Consider the following 21,519-nt stretch of genomic DNA (forward strand, 5'->3'; position numbering starts at 1 on the left):
CAACGGGTGGCATTATTTATTTCGTTGGAGTTTATCGGGTTGAGATCGGATAGTTTTTTCTTTATTCGTATTTCCATTATTTATTCTGAAAGGTGTTGACATCGTCCAACATACCCTTCTTTCTAATTATCGCTGTGATATTATTTTTAAGAAATTAAAAATAAGAAGTTTGAAGTCATACCATTATTGGTTTTTAAATACATTAAAAAATCATTATATAAATATATGGAAAATAAAGTTTATGGAGGTGCATCTTCTCTATGGTGTCAAAATTATCTAATTTTTTTAATATATATATATATATATATTTAATTTATTAAATTCTTTTTTATTACTTTCTGTTATAATTAGACTCATGACATTTATACGTTATTTTTCTTTATTTTTTTCTCTCTAAAATTAAAGGTATAAACTGCTAAGCTACTACCGGTGACTAAAGGTTAAAACAAATTCAAATACATTTTTTTGTCATTGTGGCTCCAATCAAGATCTGCCACGTACCCAGGTGAACAAAATTTATGCAGAAAGTACTCCCACATAACCTGAAACCTTGGGGGAAACGAGTATGGGCAACGCCAGTAATCTCAAGCGGGAAAAATGGCGTGGTCCTCCCCGGCGATATTCCAATTGAAACAAGATTAAGAAAGTTATGATCATAGAATATATATATATATATATATACTCTCCTGTTTTCAAACTTTACATATATTTTGTATTTTGTTCTCATGAATTACCCCATGTTCTAATCAAAAGGTTTTCTCGAAATATATTCAATTAATCTTTAAAAAAAGAAATGTCCATCCTTGATACCTTTCTCTAAATCCAATAAAAGTAGAGTGAATTATAAATTTATGAATATGTGTGTGTGTGTGTGTAGAGAGAGAGAGAGAGAGAGGAGAGAAAAGGGTGACTGTCAGTAGCTGTAGCAAGGTACCAAAGTACCAATGCCCATAACTGAAAGAAAACAATCGATATTAAGTGATATTTTGTTTTCAAGTAGGGAGAAAATGGTATTGAGGTGCATTTCATATAGACAAACAGAGAAAGGCCAATCCAGTGTCACGAGGGTCTGCAGGGGATGAAATGTGAGAGCCTCTTAAGCAACCATCACCACCATGCATGGCTTGTCATAACAATTCACACTTCTCCTTCCCCCCTCTCTTTCCCTTCTCATGTGTGCTATTGTTGAAGATCTAATTGTTTTCACGCTGCATGATTCTATTTCATGTGTGTGTCTGTCTCACTCTGAGCAAGAAGATAGTCTGAAGGATGAGAAGACAGGGGTTAGATTCTATCGTATCATCTTGTTGTTTTAATCACTCACAACCAACAAAAATATGCAGGAGAAAGATTGATCATCGCTTCAATTCTCCAAACAAAATTCAAAGGTATGTACAACTATTGTCATTTCCTTTACTTTTCTATCTGTCAGTATCTACAAACGGCTACACTAACTTCCCTTTCTTACCATTAACTTCTTCCAGTGATTTGCTTTTGCAAGTTGTTGTTCCATAGCACTCTTCTTTTTGTGTTGGCTATCATGTTTCTCTTTTATGGAGAAGTGCATGAACTGCAAAGTCTTATGCTGTAACTGTATAAAGCTCTACTAACTCCTTCACTGACAATGAATTATACCTTCTTCATTAGGAAGTTTTACACACCACATAAAGGCTAAGAAGGATATCAGAATTCTCAAGTTAATTACTAGGTAAATTCCTCCAAACTTGCCTTGTCGAAAAATTGGAGTTCACGCTAGGCTCTTAACAGAGCTTGAGCTTGACTTCTACACTAAAAATAAATAACCCAACTTGATCAGGGCAATACTGATTCCCAAGCTCATGAATAATCCTGTTAACTTGCAGGCTTGCAGCCTTATTTTGTATTGGTTTTCATTCATCTGATAGAAGCAATAGACACTCAGACCAACTGCTTTCAGTAAGTTGCAACAAAGATGCGACTTTTTCACTAAGATGTTCATTAACTTCGAAAACATGACAAGCAACATGTGCCTACAGGCTATCCTTCAAAAGAAAAAAGAAAAAAAAAAAGAGAGAGAAAAGATGAGCAACATGATCCACAACCGAGTTCTTGTCCCAACATGTCTGCTGTTTCATGATTTCCTTTTTAATTTACTCCAGAAATGTGTGCGGCAGATCTGATCTTAGTGATTGATCTAAAATTTTCATGTTTTAGTCATATGGCTTTTTGATTCATATCATGTTAAGCTAAAAGGCTTCCAAGAATCCAACAAAGATCCTTCTGACACTTGAAACAAAATGGAGCTTAAAAATTAAACAAGGTAAAAGATATACCTTGCACATTCTTTTTCTCACATTAGGAAAAGTTTATACATAAATCACTTGAATGTGCAAAACTGCAGGAACACTGACTGGTTGCCATAGAAAAGGGCATAAATGATTCTCAAGTGCAGGCTTTTCACTAGTTAAACATAAGTTAACAAGTTAAATCTGCTCCTTACTCCTTAGGAAAAACATAATTCGAATTTTCTATTTAAGAATCCATACCTATTCCTGCAGATGAATGCAACTTTCTGTAGTATAAAATGCATCCTCAGAAGGTTCTTGTCAATAAAGTGTTGAAAACCTAAACTCAGTTGGGATCAGAGCGCTGCCGTTTAGGTTCTCGATCCCCCAAATGAAGAGAGACGCAAAGGTCTTCATCAGATGAAGTTCTTAGTGCAGAGAGATTATTCAGCTCAAGATTACCTTCTTGGTTACAGCGCATTGGAGACATACTGATGAAGTCCCGAATAAACTGATGCTCTTCGACATTCTTCGCAGTCTCAACTGTGTCCACATGAAACTCGGTATGTGCAAAAGGTTGGTCCATCCCAGAATGGGAAACACCAGGAGGTGGTAGTTGTTGGATATTAATACCTAGAGGTTCATAAATTTCACCAATCTGTTCATTTGGAAGCCCATCCGCTGTGGGAGAAGAATCCCCAACAGCAGAATTAACTGCTGCAGCTAAAGCAAGTCTTTGCTCCTCTAGTGCATCTTTAACCACAAAACAAGCATCAATCAATTTGTCAGAAAGGACAAAGCAAACAGCAACTTCGGTATGACAGAGATTCTTCAGTAAAGGTAAAAAAGAACAAACCTCGTAGACCTTCACTGTTTGTGATAAGATCAAGCTCAAGAAGATCAAGAAGGCGACCAAGATCAACTCCACTAGTCCAATTCTCCGGACCATAGCCACTTTTAAGCTTCAACCTCCCACGATTAGCTGTACCACCCCATATTATTCCGATAGGTTGTGGTTTCTCACCGTCTTGCCCAGTTAAAATAATAAGGCTCCCACTATCACCTTCAAGATCAAATGTTTGTTGGTTCTCACCAACAACAAGATAATCTGTGAAAAAACATATTCCTTTCTCATCATTGTACTCAAGTGCATAGGCTGTTACAGTTCCGGTTGTCAAACCAGAGCTCCTTCCGACCTTCACAACTTGCCTTCCTATGAGACTATTAATTGGTGATTGTAGGTCTATAACCTTCACATCTCCAATCTCGCCCACTCCTTTCACTGAAGTAGTGACACTGGAAATGTCGAAGTCATCAGCAAACGGGATAAATGCCCCATCAGCTCGGACAAATGTTTCTGCAGATGCATAAGAAAATAAGGAGTATATTTGGGAATTAGAACGTCATTTGAAAATGAAATGCACGAAAGAAATTACAAAGAGGAATGCTCGTTGCTAAATCAAGATGAATTTATAAATGGATTGGTACGAACTGATAAAAGATTAAGGCATTGACATTCTTTATAGTCATAAAGAATTTTCACCCTATAGTTTGATAATTCGATGACTACTAAAGGAAAAAGAAAAGGAAATGTAATCTTAAGGTCAGAAGAAATCTTTTTTTATTTGACTAATTATGGTTATATAAAGATGCTTGTACCAAAATCCGTCTTGAATTTAGATGAATGTGGTGCCAAGATTTAAGGATGAATAAGAATCAGAACTAAAGGATTGCCAATTGAGATGCTAAATTGCTGCAATCACACCCTTTACTAATACTCTGGAACTATGTTACCTGGGTTTGTTCCAGCATAGATCCCGTACCAAACATCATCAGTAATAAAAGATGTTGCCCTCTCAACAGCACCGAGATAAACTCCAGGTCCAAGGTTGGGTGGTAAAGGATGAAACATCTTCTGGTTAGGATAGTCCAGGTCAACTGCAACATGCCGGTTTGTGAGGAAACCAACTTGTTTGTTGCCAGTTCGACTCTTCACAATGGCACCTAAAGTTCCATATGTTTCTTGGCTTGCCACCTGAAAATGAGTACAGAAAATTCTGAACAACTGAAGAACCACAAGCATGTATGGAAAGGAGCCAGATCATCAAATGAAGGGAGAATTAGTGTATGTCAAATGACTCAAATCCCTCAAAAAAGGTGATCAGGCTTGAATTTCATTTTCATTGAAACATTAGGTGTTTAAAGACCGATGAAACAATTAAACTAACCATTAAGTCAATGATATGTTACAAAGATCTATGCTGATAAATAATTGAGGCAGATGATATTGTTGATCTAACACAAGCAATTTGACTGAGGTTCTTAAGGGTTTCTATCCTACGTCTATTTCAATTTGGCAAGAAATGCCTCAGACAATTTGCAGCAGTATGAAGGGCACCTTATTCAGGAAGATAGCTTACAAAAAAGAATTTGGAATATTGACAAGTTTAAAGGAGCACCTGAGAACCTGAACCTATACATGGATCACTGCCCCGCAAGCCATCAACGAGCTCATCATACAATTGTTCTTTGGGAGTTGGTGCTGGTGCACCATAGTAGGAGAACTCCACAACATCCACATCACACCATACACCGCCAGGCCCCTGTTTCATGACATAGCCAAGTGAATATTAAGTTGATAACTGTGAGAGTATATCTTTAAACCATAAAATTTCAGCATAGCTAAATTGAAATGCTCAACCAATTATAAGAATACATCATCTAACTGTTCTAAAAGCTAAGTATAAGTCTATATCATTCTTCAATTGTATGGTGAAGCTTGAAAAACATAAACTAATATGTACCTCAAGAGCAGCCGGTAGGCACTGGCTAGGGCTAAGCCACTTTCTGTGAACCTTTCGAGCAACGAAAACAAGAATTGCTGGTATGTCAGTCAATGTCCCCTTCCTGATTCGGAAACCTATTGCTGTACCAAGACTAAAACGACGTAAGATCTTGCTGTGAAATGCTCTTATAGTCATCAAGTCAAGCAATGTGGTGGCTTGCTGTCCTTTTGGCAATCGGCCAAGATTGCCCGGCAGTACTCCTTTCTGAAGGTTCCCGAAGTAATTTGCCCGTCCTTCAACAGCTCCATGCAGTAATGTGGAGGTAGGCCATGAAAAATAGGCAGCAGTGCTTTCAGAGTGTTGACCACCAGAAGCAACTGCTTGGAGAGGGGATGGACTATAAGAAGGAAACAAGTGATGATTGCATGTCTTCCTCTCCATGTCCAAGGCTGATTCTTCTGACTGTGTTGACCCTGAGTGCAGTGCCAAATTTTCTGAAAGCCACGTCATGCAAATTATTTCCTAAGCCTGCACTGCATTAAAGCCAAAAATCTTCAAGATGTTCAGGCTATAGAGTTGAGGAAGTCAAACCAACCACCCTCCCAAGACCCAAAAAAGAGGGAAAAGAAAGAATGAACTCAACATCTGCAGTACTCCAGAATATGGAGAAAGAGACGAGAAAGTAAAGTTTGCATATTCTTCAATTAAATCAAACTGATCATTTTCATTAAGAAGTTTCAAGTAAACCATCATAGTATACATGAAGAATGAGATACGTACATGATCCACGAAAAAATCACATGAGAAGGATGGTAGATTTTCCCTTCTTTATGTTTAAAAGGTCATGAAAATTAGAAGCAAGTCAGTTTTTACCTTGGTCAACCGGACAGCTAGAACAAAGTAAGAGAAGAGCTAAAAGATGCAAATTTAGTAGATTTTCCCAATTAATCCATTTACAGGAAGTTGAAACCAATAAACGAGAAGCCAAAGAAACCCAGACCATCGATCCCACAAAAAGGCCAATCCTAATTTAAGAGGCAACACCTCTAATGAGCCACAGAGACTAAGAAGCCGAAACTGATCAAAAGAGGATCAAACTCCAATTCCATCCAATTTCTTCCAAAACCCCCCCACAAAGCTAAGAAACCCAATACCTAGCTGAAAGCAGAAAGGACAAGGATAGCAACAGCCCCATCTAAAAATCACTCCTTTCGCCATTCTAATCACATAGTTCAGCGAAAAATGCGATCTTTAGAGTAATTCTGAAGCCAGACTAGGAGGAGAAGGCGGCTTACCGAGAGATCAAAAGCAACGAAGTACAGACAGAGAAGAGGCCGTAGTAGCTCCGCAAGAGCCGTTTCAAGGACTTAGGTGCCTCTTGGGGAGCCGCCCAATTAGCGAATGGGAGCAGGAATCTTTCACTGTTGGGTTCTAATGGAAGGCGCCAGCTTGCAGGAGCCACAGAGAAGAAGACTGTGGTTATTGCGAGAGAGAGAGTGTGAGAGAGAGAGAGAGAGAGAGAGAGAGGAGAGAGAGTAATAATGGGCCAAAGGCACTGTGTGAAAAAGACCACAGCTTTTTTCTTAAGCTTTTGAAGAGGGAAGCGATGACCGAAGGATGACCATTGTTGCAACTAAGCTAATTCTCGATTATTCATAGTTTTTTCAAGTTAATTGAGACTGTCATAATACATCAAGGGTATGGTGGGTATTTCAAGTGATTCTTTTTCACATACCTTCTTATTTAACGAAGTGAAATATCTTTATATGCATCTACGATAATTCAAATGAGCCATTAAGACGTTGTAAAATACCGAAACTACCCATCATCATAAATTATTCAAAAATGTCTATTCTCACTTTAAAATCCATTTTGTGATAAATCTCTATCCGACTGGCTACCACGATACCCGTCCGTCATAATTGCTGCAGATATCCAGTCTTAGCTGCATTAATTTTCTTTCTTTCTTTCTTTTCTTTAATTTTTCTTCTAGTTGTAGGAATTAGATAATATTCATCACATCCTGGTCGCCAAGTCAACCCTGAGAGCTCATCACATCATCAGTTATCTTGCTGTTTTCTTTGCTTTATTGTTCAAATGTATAAGATCGTAATTCCAAATGTCTCAGGAGTATGAAAAAGAAACACCAGAGATCAACAATCTCATCTTACTCCATGATCATAAGCAGAGCTAGTTGAGACAATAGCACCATAGCTACTGCAAGTGATAGTTTTATTAGCTCTCCTCATACAAAAGCAAAGCAAAGCAGTACAACATTAACTTGAGAGAGGTTCAAAGAGAGGAAACTCATTACAAGAGCCATGTACATCATCTCAGCACAAGCTATCTCAGTGTAAGAAGTAGTAGACAGTTACGCTTCTAAGGTGCTCAAGCATCGTCCAGAGCAAGAACACCCGGAAGAGTCTTGCCTTCCAATAGCTCCAAGCTCGCACCACCTCCGGTCGAGATGTGGCTCATCTTGTCAGCAAGCCCTGCCTTCTCGACAGCTGCAACAGAGTCACCGCCTCCAATGATGGTTGTTACCCCCTTACCGCTGAGTTCAGCCAACTTCTTCGCTATCGCCTACAGAATTAACAAAATTTATCCACTGCATCAACAAGTTGAAACATGACTGTCAATGTAAGGATGGTATTGCCATTTACCTCGGTTCCCACTGCAAACTTCTCGAACTCGAACACCCCCATCGGTCCGTTCCAAATGATAGTCTTGGTGGTATCCAACGATTCGCTGAAAGTTTGGACAGAGTCTGGTCCAATGTCTAGACCCATCCAACCAACAGGGATGTCAGATGCTGCTACAACCTGAAGGGAAAACCAGAATTATGTCAAAACTGAATTGACAACCCTCGATGCATACAAGCAGCTAACATGCCAATCAAACTAGTTTCCAGTAATTAACACTGGTTCATATGTCTGAGAATGCATCTATTCCTCAAGGAAAGGAATCCTTTTGGAGCTATTTCTTCTAATGTACTCGTCATGAATCTCCTATCTTCTAGTCTTTAGTGAGCCCAATGTAACTGATAACTGATTTTGCTTAATACACGAAATTTGAAATTTAAATGATATGACAAGAAATTTCAACTCAGGACATCACTTCAAATGATGCTAAGATCAATGGTCCAGAGTATGTATGATTCTAAAATTCTCCACGGTTCAACTTTTTTCCTACTACGATATGATTAAACTAAGAAACACGACACAAATATTAGCAGAAGTAAATGAACAAACCTTGCTCTCTGCATCTGCAGCAAACTTGTCAGCTACCACGACATCGGTAGGCAGCAGAAGAGACACTCCCTTAGACTTTGCTTTCTCTAGAAGTGCTGTGGCAAGGTCAAGCTTGTCTTCCTCCACAAGTGATGATCCAATTGAGTATCCTTGTGCCTTGTAAAATGTAAAAATCATTCCACCGCCAAGGAGGAGGATATCAACCTTCTCCAGCAGAGATTCTATCACACAAATCTTGGTTGACACCTTAGACCCACCAACAATTGCAGCAAATGGTTTCTCAGGATTGGCCACAGCTCCAACAAGATAATTAAGTTCCTAATATAAAGATAAGATTTTAGTGTCAAACCCTATGCACAAAACAACTACAGAATTACCACATGAAATGGATGGAAAGAAGCATGCAGCATTTTCAGAATGACACTTCGTGTAACTGCGGTGTGTTCTATTTAGCAGCGAGAGATGGTAGGATGAAGAAAACAGATGTGCCTAGACATCCAAGACCACAGATCCACGATATGGAAAGAAATGGGCAAAGTATAGCAAATTGAATCAGTAATGAGGCCTCAAGCATACCTTCTGCATAAGGAAGCCAGCAACGGATGGCTTCAAAAACTTGGTAACTCCCTCAGTTGAAGCATGAGCTCTATGAGCCGTACCGAAGGCATCATTTACATAGACATCAGCAAGTGATGCTAGCTTCTTGGCAAACTCAGGAACGTTCTTCTCTTCTTCCTTGTAAAACCGCACATTTTCAAGCAGTAGAACACCTCCATCTGGTAGTGCAGCCACCAATCCTTCAACTTCTTCACCAATGCAATCATTGGCCATCTCAACCTATGTGCGTGCATCAAATCATCAGGAGTCAAAAGGTGTAATTCGGCAATTAAAAAGAGAGGGATTGACTGAGGGATGATTCCACGTACAGTTACACCAAGAAGTTCAGATAGCCTTGGCACAAGAGGCTTCAAGCTGTACTTTGGAGTAATACCTTTAGGACGACCCTGCAAATTCAAAACATTAACCACCAATTCCAAATTAACTAGCAAAATAGCAAAAGATGACAGATTCATAACAGTGAAGTAATTCAACACATTATGGTTAAAAGAATGCCAAATTTAGGAGATAAATGGCAGGTTATACTAAGGCTGCAGAACAATCCCTCCAAAATTCACAGGCTTATCATCTACTGCAAGGTCATTGGGCTGCCAAAGTACCATATTTAAGATGACGTCCCACAAATAGATGGTAATAAGACAAAGACTTAAAGTAATGTCCCCATGGCCGAGAATAGGAAACAAATAATAGGAGAAGTGGATAAATCAAGAATTATTGATCTTAATATCTTCGCCCAACCGCACTAAAAATATCGCCCTCCCCCAAGTTCCTCTCATTAGATGAACCAAACACTTGAAACTATATCTACTGTAGCATTAACTGGTACAAGTAGTGACATATCATCCATCTAAATAAACACCAATAAATTTTCCAAACGACAAAGATTGGGTAGTACTTAAAGGGTAACAGAGTGGAAACATTTAGACCAACAATGCACTTAAAACCACATGACGCGAGGTAAAACAAACAAAAGCATCGCATGACGCGAGACAGTTACAAAATCAAATGGACGCGTCAATACCATGGTTTACACGTATATCTTTTTCCTTTTTCCCTTATTATTTTATCAATTAGCAGTTCGATACAATTCATGTACTTGTAACAAACATAAAGTCAAACCATTGCGATAGTAGCTTCAACATTTTTCTATTACATTCTATACAACCAAACATTCTCACTAGAAATTTTCAGACTTCTCAACAGTTGGGATTGATTAACCAGCATAGAACTAAAAGTTCAGAACACGATCATAAGAAAATCTATATAAAAAAACGACAAAGATAGCACCTTTACGAGAGCAACAAGAGGATCATAAGAATCCGAGAAAACCCCATCTAAGGGAAAAGAGAAAAGGAAGGAGAAAAGATAGAACCCAAGGATCTCACCAGATGGCTGCAGAGGATGACCTTGGCGCCGTGCTCCATCAAGTACTTGATGGTGGGAACTGCGGCGCGAATCCTGGTGTCATCCGTAACCTTCTGGTTGTCATCCAACGGCACATTTAGATCCACCCTCACGAACACCTTCTTCCCCTTGAGATCGGCTCCCTCGAGATCGCCAACACTCCTCTTCGTCGCCATTTCCGAACAAAATCAATCACAGTAAGAGAAACCTAGATAAGATCTCGGCAAAAGGAAGAAATCCCACGAAGGATTCACCAAAAGAGCTGGAACAAGTAATAGAGAGAGAACGGAGAACAGAGGAGAGAAGAGCGAGAGAAGAAAGAAAGGTTGGTCCTTTAATATAAGACGAGGAGGGCGTATATTAAGATGGCATTGCTAACATGCGCAGAGTACGAATTAGACTACCTTCGATGTGCGTGCGGCGGCGGGTTCGGTGAGCCGCCGCGGGTTGATACCTTACAGTGGGCCGCAGAAAGAACGGCTGAGATTAAAACAACGATTTTATACGAAGAATTTGACGGCTTGATCTCTGACGTGTACATTTGATGATCCTAGTGATACTAAGATAACTAGATTGAACATTATAATTATTTTTTATTTCAAAGATCATAACGGTTAAGGCTAATTATAAGCTAGCCGATATATAAATTAGATAACTAGACTAATCTTCTTTTCACTGTCAAGTTAACTTAAAAGAGACAAACTATAATGAGCCCAAAATATATATATATATATATATATATAAAATACTCCAAACATATATAGTGCTTCGATAAGAGAATTCATCGAATATAACCTTATCATTAAATAATAATGACTCAACAACTGAACTACACTAATAACTTACTCTCTTAGAAACTTTGAATTGACCCATTATAATATATAAAGGGAATGAGAGAGGCCTTCGCCCTTCGTTTAATCATGCTAAGTAAGAAATGGAGAAATTTCGAACCAAATCTCAAACTACGAGTGGACTAAACCACCCAATTATATACTTTAATTGATTCATTCTGCAATTAAATAGAACTTCACTCTACAAAATTTCTCTCTAAAGAAAAAGGAATACTAAAGTTTCGTAATGAAACAGGAAGACTTTCACCTTCTTTTTGAACAATTTTTTTTGTTAACAAGAGCTTCTCTCAGTTAGTTAGGTATTGTACAGCTATGGAGTAACACCGGGAAGAAGGGGAACTGCAGGCTTGGGCTCCTTTATTTTATCAACCATGGCTGCTTGGGTCATTAGAACAATCCCAGTGATAGAAGCTGCATTCTGGAGTGCGCACCTTGAGACTCTACATGGGTCCACAACACCAGATTTAAGGAGGTCTTCATATTTGTCGGTCATTGCGTTGTATCCGATCCGCCATTCACTAGCAAGAAGCTTCTCCACGACAGCTGAACCATCATGCCCTGCGTTACGAGCTATGGTGGAAGCGGGTATAAGAAGTGCCTGAAATTTAACGAAAAAGCTTGAGTCAGACCATACATCTTAATAATGACTTCTTTTGACTCGCGAAAGAAACTCCCTCTTCTTGACTTTCAACTTATATGTCATTTGAAAGTGGCAGAATTTTATGCGATAAGATAGTAACTAGATTCATATGCATCTTTATTTGACAGAGAGAGTAACTGATCATCACCACGTAATAATATCAACTTGACTATGAACCTTATCTACGGAATAGATCTATGGCAACACCTCACATGTCAGATATAGAAGATGTTCGTCAGCGAGAGAGATTCTTTTACCTCAATTAGATCTTATTACAACCTAGAACATAAGAGTAATTCCTGCTTATCTTTCTATTTGGTGCATGACTAGATATTCACAATGAAAGTTTTCAACCTGGCATCATGATGTGCAGATGCAATCAAGTGCAATATGGGGGAATAACTACTTATGCTTTAACAGTAGTCTAAGAATATCACTAGTAAAAGAATTAATTAAATTAACAAAAATGGAAGATAGAAGATTTGCTTCAGTATAAGGAATGACTCAACTATACAATGATAAAATGTATTTCTGCAACCACTTTTCATAATCATGCTATGGGATGATAATATCAGTCAGATACAGAAGAAAGCAGACCTTTCCAACTATGCCAGCCCCAATCTTTTCTTCTGGGTCATCAATAAGATCCATAATCATGGGGATATGCTTTGACAATTGTATGAGCGTCGCCCCACCTCCAGGCGCTATGCCTTCATCTATGGCAGCATAAGTTGCATTCTTTGCGTCCTCAACTCTAAGTTTCCTGTCCTCAAGCTCAGCTTCAGTGGGTGCCCCTACCTAAATATCATTTGCATTTCTTCAAAATCCACAGCAACACCCTAACAAATTTCACAAGATTCACTTACTCTTGACATTTCAATCTACACGTTAAACAGAAACACATAATGTTAACCAAAGTTCTTATCCAGATCAAAGCACCGGAGTAATCAGAAATCTAAGCTGGTCACAGGCTGCTAATATTTGACGTGGATAGCTTAAACAGGTTAACATGCATCTTAAGCAGTCACAAATGATTCGGGTAGATCAAATTCTTTATTGAATCCTTAATGAACCAAAAGCTTAGAAAGTTATGTTTGTAAAAACTACCACATGTAAGTAATTGCAATTCAATATTTCAGCTTCTTATATCAAAGGAGCTTGATACAGACGAAATGAAGCAGCTAACCTTGATCACGGCTACACCACTTGAGAGTTTTGCAACCCTTTCAGATAGCTTCCTCGACAGGTAGGCACTATCAGTTTCACCAATATCTTTCTTTATTTGTGAAATTCTTGCCTGAATTTCTGCTTTCATAGAGGGGTCTGCGACAATTGTTGTTGAGTTACTTGTTATTGTTATCTTCTGAGCAATACCTAGTTGGTCAGATGTAACACCATGAAGTGTCAAGCCCAAGTCACTGGCAAGAAAATCTGCACCTGCATCATTGCAGAATATAGTTATAAGTAACCTATAGGCCTTGTTGAGTATTGTTTAATCCATTATATGGGTTGTTTGTACCAAGGGTTTGAATCAACGAGAACCCTCTGTTTCCCTCCGAAAGAAAATGCTAATGCCAATGTCACTTAACCTCAATCAATGAATTTTGTTTTGAACCGATACCCAGTTTTCATACTAATAGGAGTTATAGCATTCAATCTTATACTTGTGAGAAATCCATGAATATCTGGGGGCCACATATCCTATTCTGTTTGTTTTGACATGACACCCACCTATGCGAGTCTAACAGTTCTACTAGTAAGGAAGGAAAGGAAAGAAGCAGGCAAAGCAGAGATTGAGGAGGCTAGAAGCGTAAGCACTATTTTCTGTTTTTCAGATATTAGAAAATAATACTCCAGAATATTCTGTCAGGTGCTTTTGTTTTCTACAGAAATCCTTTATTCAAGTTACAAAAGAAAATTGCTAGGAAACAAATCTTACCTTCTTCATTTATACAGACTGTTTTTTTTTCTTTCAATTTTCAAACATTCTCCAATCAAGCTTCTCTTTGCTACTAATCTTTTTCTTTTTTGCTTCAGGGACAAAATCAAGATAAAATACAACAAAAAGAAAGAAAGACAAAAACAAATCCGCAAATTTCAGAATGTAAAAATAAGAAAGAGTGAGGTATTGAAAGTGGTTACTCAGAAAACAAACATCAACTAACACTAGAATGCATAAGTGAGAAAGAGACAGTAGACACAATGAGGATAGATATGACGAAGAACTAAACATAAGGAAAACAAGATTCATGTAGCTGATCCCAGTCGATATGGGATATTGGCAGTTGTACTATGACAAAGTATGGAGAAATGAACTCTCATAAAAGATAAGAAACCCAATGGTACAAAATGAACTACTTTTGCAAAATAATTCATGTTCTCCCAAAATATTGAGATTCAGGTTCAGGTATATTTACAGCAAAATGGTGTGTTCAGTATCAGTAAACTTTACATTTTGTCCCTCTTCACATAACAAAAAATTTTCATGGGGATAATCAAAGCAGAAACTTCAGAATCCAAATAATTGGAAAATTAGAGGTATATATATATATATTCACCTGTCATCAGAGCAATATCCTGGAGAAGAGCCTTCTTTCCATCTCCAAAACCAGGACATTTGATTGCCGCAACATTTAATAATCCTCTCAATTTGTTAAGAACCAATGTAGCTAGCACTTCACTTGAAACATCTTCAGCAATAATTAATAACGGAACACTTAGCTGAGTGGTTTTCTCCAACAACGGGATGATGTCTTTGATATTTGTCACCTTTTGATCAGTTACAAGTACTTTCGCATTCTGAAACTCAACTAATGATTTATCCTGGTTTGTGATGAAGTGTGGGGATATATACCCCTTGTCGATCTGTAAAGATAATTATATGGTCAGTGAATAACAATAAATTGAAATGTCATCCACAAGATCAACTGAAGATACCTTCATTCCCTCTTGAACTTCAATTATAGTATCAATAGAGGAGGATGATTCAATAGAGATTACTCCATCAGGACCAATTTTCTCTATGGCTTCAGCAATAAGATCCCCAACAAAATCATCATTTCCAGCAGATATTGCAGCTATAGCTGAAAAAATAAGTAGCAAAGTAAAGATTTCCATGAACTTGTGTCATATTTTCTACCATCCATTTGAGGAACACTTTTACCTTTTATGTCTTCTTTTCCACTCACAGAAATACATTTGTTCCTCAAGACCTGAATCAGTTCACTGACAGCTTTATCAATGCCCTTTCTCAAACATACTGGGTTAGCCCCAGTAGCAACTGCCAACAACCCCAACTTGATCATTTCCCGGGCCAAAACAATTGCAGTGGTGGTCCCATCACCTGCAGAGTCATTTGTCTTGGATGCGACCTGATTAATATAGTTCAGAAAGAAAAAGCAACAGTCTAAGCATCCGAAAAACATGCTCTTTAAAAGAAGGAAAAGGAAGTTGCAGTAAGGACCTCTTGAAGTAACATGGAACCAATATTTTCAATTGAATCTGAGAGTTCAATGGCCCGAGCTATTGTAACACCATCATTGATTACTTTAGGTACTCCCTGCTCATCAATAACAACATTTCGCCCTGCAATGATCTATTCAGTTTTAAATGACGAAAATCAGGGCTTAAAGTTTCATTGCTTTTGGTATAGAGATTAAATGCTAAAGAGGGACATGTTGTCTATAAACATGATCTCAGCTGAGGAAAAATGAATCTTCATCTGAAAGCAGCTAGCATTAATGGTCATCTACATAACGACTGAAAATGCTGCAGTACCAACAATAACAGGACATGGTATATGGTGTTTTCTTAATAACTGTCTCAGGAAGCCTATAGTGTGGGCTATGTGCTACCACAAAAGTTAGGAAACTATTATGATCACAGCTTCACCATGTTCAAGGAGACTATTACGATCACTGCTTCACCATGTTCTTACTCAAGAGTCTAGTTAAGTCATTAATTATAAGGGCAATATTTTACAATGACAAACTTGTGAATACAAAATACTAGTATTTATGTAGTGCAATCTAGTGTTTTATGTATGATCAAGTCACACTACTTACGGAAGAGTTATATGTGCAAAGAAATCGAAGAAACAAAGTGTAGTCTAAAACAAAAAATTTCAACAATACCATAAAAATGGTTTACTTGATTAACCATGGCACAATTTTGGCAATGGAACATATGTGGAATATAAGTCAAGTGCGAACCGAGCTCAAATAATTAGAACTTTGACCAAAATTGAGAAGAAAGGTTCATAAATTGTTTTAGACTCAGAATTTCTTTTTGTAATTCACTTAATCCAAATTACAGATGTTCATCCACACTTTAAAGGACCACAGAGGTTAGAAAACTTGAAGAAACTCAAGAGAGATCAAAGATCATAATTAGAGAGTTCTAGGAGCCTCAAAGGAGCTTATTTTTCATCAAGTGTGAGGAGTTCAATTGTTCGTGTGTTTGGCTTCTTGAAGCACAGCAAAGGAGCTTAACCGGTAGCTAATACATGGCTACCACCAAAGGGGAGCTATTGTGATCCACATCGAGTACAATCAACCGGAGGCTATTTAGTTTCACAGAGTAATTCATTGAAGGAGAGCGAGTATGAGAAGGACATAAATCAATAGCTGTTGGTGCAGTGAGAACGGTTGTAAGTGAATCATATATCTACGATTTAAGTGAACTAAATTGATCCATGTGATCAAATCCGTGGTTTTGTTTTCCTCTATTTGGTGAGAGAGGCTTTTCAACATTAAAAAAAATTAATTTGGATTTTAGAGTGTTTTCCAACTCAGTTTCGGTTTTGACTTTTCATATCTTACTTGACCCAGTAGGATTAGGATTTCAATTTCCCTCGAAATTGCAATCGTTATCATCATTGTCAACCAAGCATTCACGACCAATACGGTATCAACCAAGCACAAGAGTGCTGATGATGTCCACACAATAACTCAATACAAAATGCAGGTGGGAAATAATATTTCAATCTTTTCATAAAAGGAGAATCAGCCTATCTTCTAATTTACTATAAGAACAGTCTAGGATGGTGGTTGCCTGCCTGGATCAACTAAACAGGTGTAAGCATGGGAAATTTGGAAGAATGAACTTGCTCAAGTCAATTGACTAGCCGAATAATGAACCCACTGAATAAATAAATAAATAAGATAACTTTTTCCTCCTTTTCTGTTCTCTCGTCTCCTTGTTTTCCAAGCAAATAAGAGAATTTCACTCTCTCCTCCTTTTCTCTTCTCTACAATACTGTCAGTACCACTTCCAGAACAGCGCCAATTAAGCAGTAAATACGAGTAATAAAAATTATGAAAAATCCAATCTTTTAAGACTAAGATTACAACCAATGAAAGAAGAACCTAATACCACAGGGAAAATAAGAGAAGTTTAATGCTTAAACGTAGATTAGCTTCTAATTTTTTTTTAAGAAAAAAAAACGTCACCTTTTGGCCCCAAGGTAACAGAAACAGCATCGGCTAGCTTATCCATCCCAGCCAACAACCCCCTTCTGCAATCATCGCCGAAAGCTATCCTCTTTGGGCCTGCTCTCACCGTAAAGGACCTTCCCAAAGAAGGAATTCGTGATGCCAAGCGAACCCATTTCGATTTGCTACTTCTCTGTGGAGAAACGGAGAAGAACCCATGGATTAGTTCCGCAAACGACAAGGAAACGTAAGAGCGTAAAAGAATGAGAGGGCTTTACATTGACGGAGAAGCTTTGGGGAGAGAAGAAAGGTGAAGAGAAGGAGACGGAGGAGACGGTCATCACTTAGCGGAGGGGAAAGCGAGCAACGGAAGGGTTTTGCTCGGGTTTTTAGGGAAGTCTCGACGGCGCCGTAGTTATATATTTCTATAAAAGGGATTTATAAAATCTAGTTATAATCTAAGAAAAACAAAATAAATTTCAAGTTTATAAGATTAAAGTATTTGAAATCTAGTTAGAGATAATTACATTTAAACCTACACTCCCACTTAGATTCCTCATTTATTTTTCTCAACATATTTACTACTTAACTACATTAGTTATACGATCAATTTTAAGTTTTCTAGGAACTATTTTACTTTTGATAAAAGAAAGATAAGAAATTAATAATAAATAGTTATTATTAATAAAAAATAAGAGTGGTAATCGAGTCAGATCAAATTCAAGGTTATAAATAAAATTTTCTATGTTATAAATGAGTTAATTAGGTGATTAACATGTTATTTGAATAATGATTATATTGTTATGTCATAGACGGGTTGGTGGATCGATCTAATTGAGGTAATAAATACAAATGTAATTCATTTAATAAATCAAATTAGATGGATTAATCCATTTATATAACTAAATTTAATTAGATTAAATCTAAATCTTGCTGCCATTATTTACTTTCTCTCTCTCTCTCTCTCTCTATATATATATATATCTGAATATATGGTTTTTTGCATCTCGAGGCAGATCAAAGGATTGTTTAAGATATTTTGGAATATCAACATAAATTTTGGCGACTATAAATCTAATATTTACTATTGAGCTTAGGTTACGGCGCAGAGTGCGATCAATGGCATCGAGGTTGTTGTTGGCTTCGCGGGCCGCCTCGTATCTAAGGATCTCGACCTTCCCAAGAGCATTCTCCACCGGTAGGTTCTCCATCATTAACCTTCTATCTCGTGTCTTTGGTCACTGGTGAACTGGAGGATTCTACTGTGGTCTTGTTCCATTAGATCGTAGTTCTGGGTGCTTCTAAACCGAAAGATCTTGTTCTTTTTGAGCTAAAGATCGGATTTTTACTAGTGGTTTTGTTTTCTTTGTCTTGGTTTTTTTTTTATTCTTTTTGTTGGGCTCCTCTTGGTTCGTAAAAATGTTACCTTTTAGAGAATTTCGGATGTTGGATTATCCAATAGAGGTGAAGATCAACTCCACAATGAATTCAACTTGATATGAAACCATAGCTTCAGTTTCACTAAACTACTCCCTTTTTATATCAGCTTAGGACTCCCTTTTTATATTAGCTTAGGACTTCCCTTTTTCCTGGTCTCCTGTGGGAGGAACTGTTAAAAGATAGAGATATCTATGTATATAGCAGAAACTGGTAAAGATAATATTCTTCATCATTTCGTCTTTTATCATACAATTAACAAGTACACATTCTGTATATGTGCAGTATGTTAACATACTATGAAGAGAAGCAAAGGAGATTATATACTTTTCTTTTGTATCAATCGTCATGATTATGGGCATAGCTGTGGTCAAAATTGCTCTGGAACAGACCTATCATCCTAATCATATTTCTTGGCAGTTGTGAAGGATTTGAAGTATGCTGATACACATGAATGGGTTAAAGTTGATGGCGATTCTGCAACAGTTGGAATAACAGACCATGCTCAGGTTGACTATATAACTTGATCAGCTCCACTATGCTAGCAAATTTAATTCAGTTTCTTACTTGTTTGCTCTATGTAGGTTGGCAAAAGCTAAGGCATGCCATCATCACTCTTTTGACTTGATAGCTTCCATTTTCTTTTGTTTCATTCTAATTTTTTCAGAAGCACATTTGGCATTAATTTTACTTTTAACTTGAAGAATTAAGAAATTATGACATTTTAGGTTGCTTCTTTTGTTTCACAGTTTAAAGTCTAGGAAAGATGGTGGGGCATTTGATGCTTGAACTACTGAGAAAATGTTTCCTGAACAATCTGATATCATTGCATTCAAGTTTCCAGACCAACTGTTTGGAAATTTGGTCCAATGTATCCGTTTATACCTTCCTGGAAACTCCATAGAGGGCCACGAAAATGAAAGAAACTGAAACTTCCATTTCGGATGCTGTGAGGAGTGGATCTGGGCATAACATGGAAACCATTTCTGAAGAACTATCCACTGGGATGGGTACCAACATGCCAAGTGACAATAAATTATGAGAATGAAAATCAACAGCTCTGCTGAACATACTTCTGCCTGGGTTTTAGTTTTGATAACAAAAAGAGAAAACTCAACGATGCCAATATGCCATGATATTACTAAGGTCAAGAAAACATTTAGTTGTCAGTTTTACTCCATTGAATATATATGCATTATTCAACTTGATGAGCAATGGCATGCCTGACCTCTGCCAGAAGAGCGATGAATTGTTTGTTACCATTCTTATGTTCATCATCAGTACATAGTGTTTTCAATATGTTGTATTTAGTTAATAAATATATGGTATTCCTCTGTTTTCAGGACCACTTAGGTGATGTCGTATTTGTCGAACTGCCGGAAGCTGGTGTTAATGTGACACAGGGAAAACATTTTGGTGCAGTTGAGAGTGTGAAGGCAAGCAGTGATATCAACTCTCCTGTATCTGGAAAAATAGTTGAAGTAAACACTCACCTTAGTGAATCACCTGGACTGGTAAGTATTAGCTTGCAGACTTTGCATTTGTCAAAGGTTTACTTCCTTAGAATGATTGCTGAGTTCTATCTATATCTATAGCAAACATACCCTTTTGTTTACCATGGCACATCTTTCAACGTCATGCTTTTTACTACCATTCATTTCTTAGTTTGCTCTCTCATTTCTATTTTCTTCTTTTGTTAGACCTATTAACAAAGTTAAAATCATACTAACTTGAATGCTCTCTCATCTGTATTGTTCCTAACAGGACTGTTCATGTGAACTTGAAAGTAGCACAGAAAGTAAACAGAAATGATTAAAACCAAATAAGTATATGCGACTGTCATCTCATTATCTTCAACTCCCTTGTATTCTTATCAATCATATATTGCACTCATACTTCATTCATAACTCAGAAACATATCTCTAATTTCTTACTGATAGTATGTGGTCTTCAGCTTTAGTAATGGCAGTTCTCCTTTAGTTCACTTTTTAAGCAGCAAGAAGGTTAATATGTATTGATGCTGGAATTTTTCTAAAAAGCTCGAGATATTTTGTTATATGCATTTTTTCCCACATTTAGTTGTCCGAATTCTAAAAATGTGCACTTACTTTTCTGAAGCTTGTTGATCAATATCTCTCTTGTTATTATTAGTGAATCTTATTGTTACTTCTCTTCATAATTTTTGTATTTCAAGGAGCGCTTAAGTATGCTAAGACAATCATTGACATCTTGCTTTTACTCAGATTAATGCCAGCCCATATGACCGCGGATGGATTATCAAGGTCAAATTGAGCAATGCAGGAGAGTTGAACTCGATGATGGATTCCGAGAAATACACAAAATTTTGTGAGGAAGAAGATGCAAAACATTAAGGCACACATACAGTTAGATCAACAGAATAGATAGTTTTAGTTTACTGTTGCTCAGTAATCAACTTGTTAGCTCTTATGGTTCTAAACTTTCGACCATATTTGTGTGGCAGTGAAAGTTTCAACATCTGGAATAATAAATGACCTGGAATCTTCTTCTTTTTTCAATGTTCTACTGCCATGTTTCTTCTCTTTATCGCTCAAATGGTCTATTGATCCTCACATACCAGGGGATAATACCGAAAATATTATTGATTTTTAATGGAAAAGTCGGTGATTAAAGGTTTACAGATGCAGTCTTCTATCTGCTCACATCTGAAGTTTAATGAAAATAGCCACATGTTTGTTTCCTGGTGGCTAAGAGGGATCAAAGATGTGCTTTGGCATCAGCACATAGACAAAATAATTTTTACCACTAGAGGTTGATTTAATAGCAAACCATACAGATGTTGTGAGTAAAATAGGAC

The 21,519-nt window shown here is 37.4% G+C and overlaps 4 protein-coding genes across 8 annotated transcripts; 1 reads left to right on the top strand and 3 right to left on the bottom strand.

Annotated features, from left to right (window-relative positions):
• Positions 1-2,089: 2,089 nt before the first annotated feature.
• LOC140771276 (protein NARROW LEAF 1-like) lies at positions 2,090-6,626 on the bottom strand. Of its 3 annotated transcripts, none has more exons than XM_073112752.1 (6): positions 6,346-6,626; positions 5,069-5,578; positions 4,724-4,867; positions 4,059-4,299; positions 3,121-3,621; positions 2,090-3,017 (listed from the first exon to the last, which is right to left on the bottom strand). In XM_073112752.1, the coding sequence occupies exons 2-6, from the start codon at positions 5,558-5,560 to the stop codon at positions 2,611-2,613; spliced, it is 1,785 nt and encodes a 594-aa protein (XP_072968853.1). In that variant the 5' UTR covers positions 5,561-5,578; positions 6,346-6,626; the 3' UTR covers positions 2,090-2,610. The 3 variants fall into 3 exon arrangements, with proteins under 3 accessions (XP_072968853.1, XP_072968852.1, XP_072968854.1); XM_073112751.1 differs by having other exon boundaries at positions 2,091-3,017; positions 5,069-5,583; XM_073112753.1 differs by having other exon boundaries at positions 2,091-3,017; positions 5,069-5,544; positions 6,346-6,625.
• Positions 6,627-7,201: 575 nt separating this feature from the next.
• LOC140770461 (phosphoglycerate kinase, cytosolic-like) lies at positions 7,202-10,633 on the bottom strand. Its single transcript, XM_073111668.1, has 6 exons — positions 10,305-10,633; positions 9,228-9,305; positions 8,878-9,138; positions 8,302-8,619; positions 7,714-7,872; positions 7,202-7,633 (listed from the first exon to the last, which is right to left on the bottom strand). Exons 1-6 carry the CDS (start codon positions 10,497-10,499, stop codon positions 7,439-7,441), a joined length of 1,206 nt encoding a protein of 401 aa, XP_072967769.1. The 5' UTR covers positions 10,500-10,633; the 3' UTR covers positions 7,202-7,438.
• A 633-nt stretch (positions 10,634-11,266) lies between these two features.
• On the bottom strand, positions 11,267-17,665 carry LOC140771492 (ruBisCO large subunit-binding protein subunit alpha). 3 transcript variants are annotated; one of them, XM_073113071.1, is made up of 9 exons: positions 17,525-17,665; positions 17,265-17,439; positions 15,278-15,399; positions 14,978-15,185; positions 14,752-14,897; positions 14,373-14,679; positions 13,001-13,251; positions 12,412-12,612; positions 11,267-11,772 (listed from the first exon to the last, which is right to left on the bottom strand). In XM_073113071.1, the coding sequence occupies exons 1-9, from the start codon at positions 17,585-17,587 to the stop codon at positions 11,485-11,487; spliced, it is 1,761 nt and encodes a 586-aa protein (XP_072969172.1). In that variant the 5' UTR covers positions 17,588-17,665; the 3' UTR covers positions 11,267-11,484. The 3 variants fall into 3 exon arrangements, with proteins under 3 accessions (XP_072969172.1, XP_072969173.1, XP_072969174.1); XM_073113072.1 differs by lacking the exon at positions 17,525-17,665 and having other exon boundaries at positions 15,278-15,409; positions 17,265-17,428; XM_073113073.1 differs by lacking the exon at positions 11,267-11,772 and having other exon boundaries at positions 12,470-12,653.
• Positions 17,666-18,285: 620 nt separating this feature from the next.
• Positions 18,286-21,220, top strand: LOC140770230 (glycine cleavage system H protein 2, mitochondrial-like). The gene is made up of 4 exons (XM_073111302.1): positions 18,286-18,444; positions 19,104-19,192; positions 20,027-20,197; positions 20,927-21,220. Exons 1-4 carry the CDS (start codon positions 18,366-18,368, stop codon positions 21,053-21,055), a joined length of 468 nt encoding a protein of 155 aa, XP_072967403.1. The 5' UTR covers positions 18,286-18,365; the 3' UTR covers positions 21,056-21,220.
• The last annotated feature ends 299 nt before the right edge of the window (positions 21,221-21,519 follow it).

The sequence above is a fragment of the Typha angustifolia genome, chromosome 11 (assembly GCF_048772165.1).
Source record: "Typha angustifolia cultivar Huaian chromosome 11, ASM4877216v1, whole genome shotgun sequence".
Taxonomy (NCBI): domain Eukaryota; kingdom Viridiplantae; phylum Streptophyta; class Magnoliopsida; order Poales; family Typhaceae; genus Typha; species Typha angustifolia.

Coding starts and splice junctions, on each gene's coding strand:
- LOC140771492 (XM_073113071.1), bottom strand. CDS start 17,587: ATGACCGTCTCCTCCGTCTCCTTCTCTTCACCTTTCTTCTCTCCCCAA. Junction 14,898..14,977: donor TGGAAAAGAAGACATAAAAG/GTAAAAGTGTTC, acceptor TTATTTTTTCAG/CTATAGCTGCAATATCTGCT. Junction 13,252..14,372: donor GGATATTGCTCTGATGACAG/GTGAATATATAT, acceptor GCAATGATGCAG/GTGCAGATTTTCTTGCCAGT.
- LOC140770230 (XM_073111302.1), top strand. CDS start 18,366: ATGGCATCGAGGTTGTTGTTGGCTTCGCGGGCCGCCTCGTATCTAAGG. Junction 18,445..19,103: donor CCCAAGAGCATTCTCCACCG/GTAGGTTCTCCA, acceptor ATTTCTTGGCAG/TTGTGAAGGATTTGAAGTAT. Junction 20,198..20,926: donor TTAGTGAATCACCTGGACTG/GTAAGTATTAGC, acceptor GCTTTTACTCAG/ATTAATGCCAGCCCATATGA.
- LOC140771276 (XM_073112752.1), bottom strand. CDS start 5,560: ATGACGTGGCTTTCAGAAAATTTGGCACTGCACTCAGGGTCAACACAG. Junction 4,300..4,723: donor GTATAGGTTCAGGTTCTCAG/GTGCTCCTTTAA, acceptor ACTCATTTTCAG/GTGGCAAGCCAAGAAACATA. Junction 3,622..4,058: donor CTATGCTGGAACAAACCCAG/GTAACATAGTTC, acceptor ATGCATCTGCAG/AAACATTTGTCCGAGCTGAT.
- LOC140770461 (XM_073111668.1), bottom strand. CDS start 10,499: ATGGCGACGAAGAGGAGTGTTGGCGATCTCGAGGGAGCCGATCTCAAG. Junction 9,139..9,227: donor CTGAACTTCTTGGTGTAACT/GTACGTGGAATC, acceptor GCACGCACATAG/GTTGAGATGGCCAATGATTG. Junction 8,620..8,877: donor CTGGCTTCCTTATGCAGAAG/GTATGCTTGAGG, acceptor TCTTTATATTAG/GAACTTAATTATCTTGTTGG.